The 8,315-nt window shown below is 47.4% G+C and overlaps 3 protein-coding genes across 4 annotated transcripts in view; 2 read left to right on the forward strand and 1 right to left on the reverse strand.

Moving 5' to 3' along the window:
* Nucleotides 1-1,803: 1,803 nt before the first annotated feature.
* Nucleotides 1,804-8,151, reverse strand: LOC6045149 (gastrula zinc finger protein XlCGF57.1). Of its 2 annotated transcripts, none has more exons than XM_038262865.1 (6): nucleotides 7,426-8,151; nucleotides 4,906-5,063; nucleotides 3,496-4,848; nucleotides 2,625-2,835; nucleotides 2,506-2,557; nucleotides 1,804-2,451 (listed from the first exon to the last, which is right to left on the reverse strand). In XM_038262865.1, exons 2-6 carry the CDS (start codon nucleotides 5,056-5,058, stop codon nucleotides 2,442-2,444), a joined length of 1,779 nt encoding a protein of 592 aa, XP_038118793.1. In that variant the 5' UTR covers nucleotides 5,059-5,063; nucleotides 7,426-8,151; the 3' UTR covers nucleotides 1,804-2,441. The 2 variants fall into 2 exon arrangements, with proteins under 2 accessions (XP_038118793.1, XP_038118792.1); XM_038262864.1 differs by lacking the exon at nucleotides 7,426-8,151 and adding an exon at nucleotides 5,621-5,754.
* LOC6045150 lies at nucleotides 2,764-3,478 on the forward strand. Its single transcript, XM_001862515.2, has 2 exons — nucleotides 2,764-3,007; nucleotides 3,062-3,478. The coding sequence occupies exons 1-2, from the start codon at nucleotides 2,789-2,791 to the stop codon at nucleotides 3,434-3,436; spliced, it is 594 nt and encodes a 197-aa protein (XP_001862550.2). The 5' UTR covers nucleotides 2,764-2,788; the 3' UTR covers nucleotides 3,437-3,478.
* Nucleotides 5,727-8,315, forward strand: part of LOC6045146 — a 39,794-nt gene continuing 37,205 nt past the window's right edge. The window contains exons 1-2 of the mRNA XM_038260772.1: nucleotides 5,727-5,883; nucleotides 5,947-7,170. Coding sequence (XP_038116700.1) covers nucleotides 5,749-5,883; nucleotides 5,947-7,170 — 1,359 coding nt within the window. The 5' untranslated portion in view covers nucleotides 5,727-5,748. The remainder of the gene's footprint in view (nucleotides 5,884-5,946; nucleotides 7,171-8,315) is intronic.

Consider the following 8,315-nt stretch of genomic DNA (forward strand, 5'->3'; position numbering starts at 1 on the left):
TATGTAAAATTGCAAGATATTGATTTTTTTTTATTTGCATCTCAATAATCTTGTTTGTAAAATCTGCTTTGAACAGGTTTTAATCTTTTTGATACGTCGTTAGCTTAGGTAGAAATTCATAAAGCACAGCAACGCTTACACAAAACAGTAAGAGAGGCCTCTTCTAGGCATTGTGATTTTTTTCGTTTTTTTCAAAGTGGGTGTTAGGTTAGGATTTGGTATTTTGATAAATTAGTTTTGTTGCAAGGCACTCAGAATAGTTAGTATTTTTTTGTAACTTTAGGTTGTTTAATAGTTCCAGACTCCATCTGTGTGTAAGTGAGTTAAGTAATGCTTTCAGAATCTCTGATTTCAATTTATGTGGTATGCAAACCATTCGGAATAGTCAAAAAATCCATAGAGTCTCGATCAATCAGTAATGAAATGATATCGGACAAAATTCGTTAATCTGTTGAACTAACGGTTTTCGGATTATGGTTGTATCGACCATTGTTGCGAATCGAGGATCTACTGGAGTTTTGACGATCAAATGGAGCCTAACATTTCAAAGGGACACATGGTTTTTGTGAACAGGGATGCATCTCTCTCACTCAAATGACAGTTTACATAATGTATGATAGGGATACACTCTTGTTTGCAGAGCTTCTGTGCCCTAATGAAATGGAAGGCACGAAATCCGTAATAACAGTTCAATGGAGCGCGTCTGCATTTGTGGACAGACAGTCTATCCCTTTCGCTCAAGTGACAGTTCACGTCAAGTAAGAGGGGATAGACTGCTTGTTTACAAATGCAGATTCGCCCTATTGAACTGTTACTACGGAAATAGTCGTCTTAACAACGAGTGTTCAACTTGTAAAGTATGAACTGTTCAGTTATGTTTATTGGGTTAAAAACAAGGTAAAGGAATGTTTGGCATTTGGGAGTTTGAGATTCAAGTTTCTTTCAGAAAGTTTAGTTTAGGTTGTTGATAAATGTTTGTTTTCCGTAAATAATAGATTGGACTTTAATCAATGGTTAAACTGGTCGAAGTGTACTATTTCATTTGCACATCTGCTTCTAGTTGTAATGTACGATAAGACTACTGACAGACGCGACAGGACGGGGCCCAGAAAAAAATGCATCAAGATTTATATTCCATAGACAAGTTAGTTTTCATCTTTCGGTTTCCAGTTTTTTTTTTTAAATTTCCTTTAAATTTGAAATACATCATAGGTGTCCTTTGTATAAATCTCCGATTATTTACATTTTCTTATTTAATTAACTAATATTTCAATTTCTTCCGGGCCTTTTTACTTTGAATCATAATTTCAGATTTCCTTTATTCAGTGTTAAACTTAGATTAACGTAACTGCTTAAGTCATCCAAGTTCTTACTACTCACACCTACACTAATTTTCTTTCACCTTCCCCCTCCTGATCCTCTATATCTTCAGGTGGTGTTCATTTGGTATGCAATACTAGTTCGGCCACTACCCTATTTTCCACAAGAAACCGGACTTGGACTGACTTGAGGCCGCGTCCCCCACCTTGCTCCGTAAAACGAAAACGAAACGAGAGACTGGCAGGATCAGCAAATAAGAGGGCTTTTGTTAATTTGATTTGATTAACCGCGGTGGATTTTCTTGAAATAATTCGAACTGTCAAAAATCCACCAAAGCATCTACCACATTGATCGCACAAAAATCTGTGGTAGAAAAGTATCCACCGCTAGATGCTTTGGTGGATTTTTGACAGTTCGAATTATTTCAAGAAAATCCACCGCGGTTAACCAAATCAAATTAACAAAAGCCCTAAGGGTTTCATCTCCGTTTCATAACATCTGTATTTACATATTTGAACACATGATTAGCACCACGCTGCGATAGGGTGGTTCACCACAGTCCTCCTTTCTTGGCCTTGGCCTCATCATTCAAACCTTTGTACATTCGATGCCGTATAAAATCCCATTCTCGTCGCCACTCAAATGAATCAGGATGGTTGATTTGGGATGGAGAGCGCAGCAAAAGTGGTCTGGTTCGTAGTCGTAACAAGAATTTCGGCTTTACAGCTTTTTTGGTAGCCTCGTAACTAACATATTGGTACGAGTGAGTGATCACGCAGCGATAGGTTTCAGACATCTTTTTGCGTTAAAGCTTCTTGCTTCCGATCACCAGAATGAGGCATTGAGTGTTGCAGTCATGCATCTCCATCGAAGAAATGTCGAAGAGTTCATTTTGCGATCACTGTTTTTGACACTTCTTTGCGAGCAGGCTTCTTTCTTCTGGTCACTGATTAGTTATGGAGTCTTGAAGTCATGCTTGGCTAACATCTCTATCTGATAAATGTTGTAGAATTTTCGTCATCTATTTGCGTTTAGGCTTCTTGCATTTGATCGACAACTGAGGAATCTTGAAGATTTGAGAAGCTTTCTTTACTGTCCAGGATCCAGGGAGTTTCACACATTTAAAGATAGCTGAAAATCAAATGTCAATTTTCTTTATTCGAAACAAACATACCTCCTATTCACGTTTGTAGTTCACTCCGAATCAGCTCCTCTTCCTGATGCTTCAACGTGTGTGCTGCAAAGAAAACAAAAACCAATCCAAATCAAATCCAAAACGCGCCGCAACAACATGTTCAACCTACCCGCCAGCGCACTGTACGAAATGAAGCCCGCCTTGCACAGCGAACACACAAACGGTCGCTCGCCGGTGTGCAAGCGGACGTGCGATCGCAGCGCTTTGGCCAGCCCGAAGCTCTTGTCGCAGTAGGCGCACTTGTGCGGCCGATCGTCGCCGTTGTGGCGCCGCATGTGCACATTCCGATCGCCCGACTGCGCGAACGCCTTGTGGCAGACCTGTGTGCGAAGGAAGCGAGAGTCTTATCAGTTTGAGTTGGTAGCTCGAGCAGACAAGATGCGCGGTGCAGTTTTTCTGGGCGTTTTAGCGCTGAGCGTGGCGGTGTCCACGGGGTTTGGTCCGAAAGCAGAGTGCGAGGACAAGGCCGAGTTTGTGATTCCCAATTTTAAGGTCTGAATTGAGTAAATTTGTTACATTGAGTGATCTAGCTAAGACTCTTTCCAGGCCAACTGGTTCAAAGCGATGGAGTACTGTCACTATCTTGGGCTGAAGCTGACCAGAGTGCGCAGCGCGGACGATCAACTGCGCATCGAGGTCGCCATCAATGGAACCGACAAGGGCACGGATACGGAGTTCTGGACAGGAGGAAATGACCTGGGTGATCAACGCAACTTTCACTGGTACTCGACGGGAGGTCGCATTACCTGGTTCAACTGGTTTGACGTGGAGAGCAGCTATAACCAACGCCAAAATTACGTCAATCAAGCTAGTGGCAAATGCATTTACTTGGGATACCAAAACTCAGACGACCTGTGGAAATGGGGCTTGGGAAGCTACCAAGACGCCCGTTACTTCATTTGTGAGCGTAATCTAAGTTAGTTACTTTGTTGCAATAAATAAACTAGCCCTTTCACCCCCAAACTGATAACGCGACTCACCTCGCAGCTGTACGGCTTGCGCTTAAGATGAACTCCGTTGATGTGCACCCGTAGATGTTCCGCCCGCTTGAAGCAGTTGCCGCACTCGCCACAAACGTGATTCCGCTCCTCTCGGTGGATCTTCATGTGCGACTCAAGCGACGAAGGTAGCTTGAACACCCTGTTGCATTGTTGACACGTGAAGTTCAAGCTCTTGGCACTTTTCGCTGGTGCTTCCAGCTTGGGCTGAGGATCATCTTTGCTCTTTGCTGGCTCTTCAAGTTGGTCTGTTTGGTTGTGCGTTTTGAGGTGAGCCGCGAGCGCCGCTCGCTGAACAAAGTCCTTACCACAGTGGTCGCACTGGAACGCTCGGGTATTCCCGTGTTTGGCCACGTGCTGGACGTAGGTAGCTCGCTGAACGAAGCTCTTCGAGCAGATCTCACAGACGTGCGGTCGGACTCCGGCGTGGATTTTCAGGTGCGTCTTGAAGCTCGGTTCGTGCATGAAGCCTTTGCCGCACACGTTGCAAAGAAACGGCTTCATGCCGGAGTGGATGCGCTCGTGATTGATCAGGTGGTGCTGCTGCAGGAAGGACTTTGGACAGTCCCGGCATTGGTACTTTTTGTTCGGATTGTGTGACTTCAGGTGGTACTCGTACTTGGCGGTGCTGGTGAAGGTAGCTTCACATTGGTCGCACTCGTGATGGCTAACCGTATGGACGGCTTTGACGTGTCGTCTCAGATAAACCTTGCTCCGGAAGGACTGCTCGCACTCGTTACACTTTACCGAACCTTCCCCGTTGTGCAGCAGCAAGTGAGTGTTCCGGTTCGAAACGCTCTGGAATGTTTTTTTGCACAGCGGACACGCGTGCGGACGATCCTTCGGATGAACCTGCTCCAGATGTGCTTCCAGCTCTTGCTCCGACGAGAACTGCTCAGAGCAGAATCGACACTCTGGCTGCTCCGCCGAGACGCACTTCCCATCAGTCTTGTGCTGAAGCAGCGATTCCACCTTCATGAACCGCTTGCCACATTTCAAGCAGACGTAGCTGGTGGCCGGTGCCACCGGCTCCACTTTAATTTCGTCGCCACTCTTGTGTTTGAGTAGGTGTCGTTCCAGATGGACCCGCCGCTTGTAACCCTTCCCACAAACCGAACAGTGCAGATCTTCATCCTGTCCAGTCGGTTCTTCCAGCTGTTCCACATCCGTGTACTGCAGCTCCTCAACCTCCTTACCGCCGTTCGGCAACCCCGCAAAGTAGCTGTCCAGAACTTCCTGCGCCTTTTCGCACTGCGTCCGGAAGGCATCGACGGATGCTAGACGTTCCATGCAACCGCTGCAGATGCTGGCCGGAAGTCCGTCGTCCGGTGCGATCTGGAAAAGGGACCGCTCTAAAAAAGCGCTTTCCAGTACAGGGTAGAGGGAACTCACCTTCAGCTTGAGGAACCGCAGCTGCTGGAGCAGGTCAAAGGGCTGATGGTGTCCGTCGAAGATCGGAACCAGCTGCTGGCGCGAGTCGGTGTTCAGACAGGTCCGGCAGGTGAACGCCAGCGATAGCTGGTCCAGGCTGATGGTTTCGTTCATCGCAACTTTAAATGCGTTTTTGTTGGAAGCGAAAATATGGGTCACCGGTTTGTTTACAAACAAACTTCAGCTGGACGGGATCAACTTTCTAAAAGGGCAAATCGGGCTAAAGTGTTACTTTCCTTCCTCGAAAAAAATAACGATTGCGAAATGACCTAGCGGGATACGAACCCTGGCCGTCTGCTTGAAATGAAGATCGCTTAGCCTCACGGTAATCGAAAATTTCGAAATTAGGCACCCGCCTCGGGACGTGCTGTTCAGGCATCTAAAGTACTCCGTTAAGATAGTTATCCTTGTGGCATTGACACTGCACCTAATTTTTTTGTTTACATTTGCAGTGAACGCAAAAAAATCTTGCAACGACCAGGCCTACTGCGTATCGTAAACCACCGAGATGATTCGTTGAAACAAATTTCACTACGCTTGTTCGTGAAGATGTTCGGTGACAAAAACTATCGATTTCACAGTTTTCAAGACTTTTAGGAATTCTAAAAAACACTTTAGTAGATTTAGTATCGCCCTAAATCAAACCCGCTAAACTGTAGTCAATCAATCTAGTTACCTTAGTCCAATCAGCTGTCTTTGACGTCTGCAAACAGCTGACCCTCGTTGTATCCCGTAGCAACCAAAATAAACAAGAATTCAGAGGAAAATTTCACACTCAGCAAACTCGCAAGCGGAGCCGCCGAAATGGCCACCGTCGTTCCCGAGTGCTGCCGCTGCTGCCTGACCGAGGACGAACGCGACCTGATCTTCGTGTTTGACGTGCTGGATGAGTTTGAGAGCCGCATTTGCGACCTGATTGAAACGTGCGGCGGCATCGAGGTGAGTGTTTCGCCCTTTCCCGAGATAACTTGTAACTTAGACGGAACACGGGGGTCGTTACAGATTACGGAGGACGACGCCTACTCCAAGAGCATCTGCGGCAACTGCCTCAACGATCTGGCCAACGCGGCCCGCTTCCGGGACCGGTGCGCCAAGACGGAACAGGTGCTGCAGAACGCATCGATTACGGTGGTCGAGGACGACGACGATGTGGTGTTCGAGCAGGAGCAGGACCAGCTGGACACGGCCGGGCTGGTAAAGCTCGAGGAGGAAGACGGTGACACGCAGGACAGCGGCGAGCCGAGAATTCAGTTCATCATCGCCGACGATCCGAACGATCCCGAGCTGGCCAAGTTCGACTACGACGAGCTGATCAGCAGCCAGGACAGTGAACTGCTGCCGGATGACTTTGAGGTGGTCAAAACCAAAGAGAAAAATGTTGAAAAGGTGGTTCAACCCCGGCCACTACAGCTGAACTTTGTCTGTCCGGAATGCGGAGCGGGCTTCGCGATGCAGAAGAATCTGGTCAAACATTTGGCCAGTCACCACAGCTTCGTGTGCGGAGTTTGCCTCAAGACGTTCGAGAACGATTCCGCACTGCAGACTCACTTGGCTCAAAGTCACGACGACAACAGCCCACCAACAGACAATCCAAAGAAGAAACACTTGTGCGAGTTTTGCCGGAAGGCGTTCGTGTCCAACTCTGCGCTCACGGCTCACATCCGCGTCCACACGAAGGAGCGCCCCTTTCCGTGCAGCTTTTGCACAAAACGGTTCCGCACCGTCGGAGCGCTGGAGCTGCACGAACGACGCCACAACGGAATCAAGCCGTACAAGTGCGACATCTGCGGGCGTGGCTTCGCCGAGTCGAGCAATCTCAAGGTGCACCACCAAACGCACACCAAAGAAAAGCCCCACGTTTGTACCGTCTGCAATCGGGCCTTTGCGCGGGTCTTCCTGTTGAAGATTCACCAGCGAACGCACACCGGAGAGCGGCCCTTCGCCTGCCAGGATTGCGGGAAGTGTTTTTCGCAGCAGGGAGATTTGGCCGCGCATCGGAGGATTCACAGCGGTGATCGGCCCCACGCGTGTGACCTTTGCGGGCGCACCTTTATCAAGAGCAGTGGCCTGCTTCAGCATCGCAAGAGGCACAAGCTGGCGCTGGGTGGAGAAGCGCTGAACGGCGTGGAGGAACTCATTGTCGGGGAGTTTGACGGGGTTCAGGTAGAAGACGGGCACGGTGAGGAGGACGAGAGTGGGGACGGTGAGGAGGTGTTGGGTTTAGTGTAATAAATTTGATTTTACTTACTGTTAACATAGAAAATTCTTCTACTTTTAATCGGATAACAGACGAACTCCGTCATGCACAACACGACACATTAAATTTTCGTACCAGTTGAAGATTCTCTCTAGGACTCTTGGGTAAAAACTTCAACAACTAATCCTAACTTAAAACTAATAAACAAATCTGAAAAATTCAATATCACTAGAACGAGTAAACTACGAACTGAATTTCATAATGAATCCTACAAACGTTCTTACTTGTTCCTGGCGAGTTTTGCAACCACGCAGAGTTGCTGTCATCTCGAAGAAAATGTGCAGAAGTTCTTGTGGTGAAAACAGGTCACTACTGCCTTCATCCGTTGATGCTGGTTGGTTTTCCCTCGGTTGCTGACTGAAGCCTGGAGGTGTTGTATTCTCTGCAACTTTTTGGCGCTTATCAAACGGCAATGGTTTCAGATTTGGAACCACTCGAGTAGATCCCGCTCCTGACGACGCCAAAGCAAGAAAATCCACGTCCGTGAATGCTGATGGTGTTTTGCGAAGATTTGATTAGTTCCTTGTCGTCGCTTGCTGCCGAATTTTTACAAACGTTTTGGGCAGCTCCGTTTCTTCGTCGAATGGTCGCCACCACAGTTGAAGCATTTGGCTTCGATGTTCTCGTTGATTGTGTTGCAAGCTTATGTTTGTGCTCACCTCCGCAGGTTGCACAACGACTCTTGATGAAACAGTTCCTTCCACCATGTCTAAACTGCAAGCAATTCGAACATTACGCCATGTCACGGTGCACTGGACGATAACGTTTCCAAGTCACGATGATGTTGAAAATTGCTGGGAACTGCTTTCGATTCAGACGTCGTTGCCGATCCTTTCTCGAGATGAACTAGGTACAGTTGATCATCCTTGTTGTGTCTCGTTATCTTGAAGACTTCGATCACGTTCAACTTAAGAGTTTTGAGCTCTTCTTTCAGCACACTCACATCCATGTCGTACAGGCCTCGGGGGACCAGTTTCAAGGGTCGTTTACCTGGATCGTCATGGCTGTAGTATTCAATCTTTGTGTTGTTCAGGAAATTCCGAACGTAGTTGTAATCCTTTCTGGTAGGTAGCAGAATTTGGAGTCCATCAGCACACAAGCGAATGGAAGCTTG

Source organism: Culex quinquefasciatus, chromosome 3, assembly GCF_015732765.1.
Source record: "Culex quinquefasciatus strain JHB chromosome 3, VPISU_Cqui_1.0_pri_paternal, whole genome shotgun sequence".
NCBI lineage: Eukaryota > Metazoa > Arthropoda > Insecta > Diptera > Culicidae > Culex > Culex quinquefasciatus.

Bases quoted from the DNA above. Each gene is read 5' to 3' on its own strand.
- LOC6045150 (XM_001862515.2), top strand. From the start codon at position 2,789: ATGTGCACATTCCGATCGCCCGACTGCGCGAACGCCTTGTGGCAGACC. The intron at 3,008-3,061 runs GTCTGAATTGAG...GACTCTTTCCAG, and splicing joins TTGTGATTCCCAATTTTAAG to GCCAACTGGTTCAAAGCGAT.
- LOC6045149 (XM_038262865.1), bottom strand. From the start codon at position 5,058: ATGAACGAAACCATCAGCCTGGACCAGCTATCGCTGGCGTTCACCTGC. The intron at 4,849-4,905 runs GTGAGTTCCCTC...TCCCTTTTCCAG, and splicing joins TGCGGTTCCTCAAGCTGAAG to ATCGCACCGGACGACGGACT. The intron at 2,836-3,495 runs GTGAGTCGCGTT...CTTCGCACACAG, and splicing joins GCAAGCCGTACAGCTGCGAG to GTCTGCCACAAGGCGTTCGC.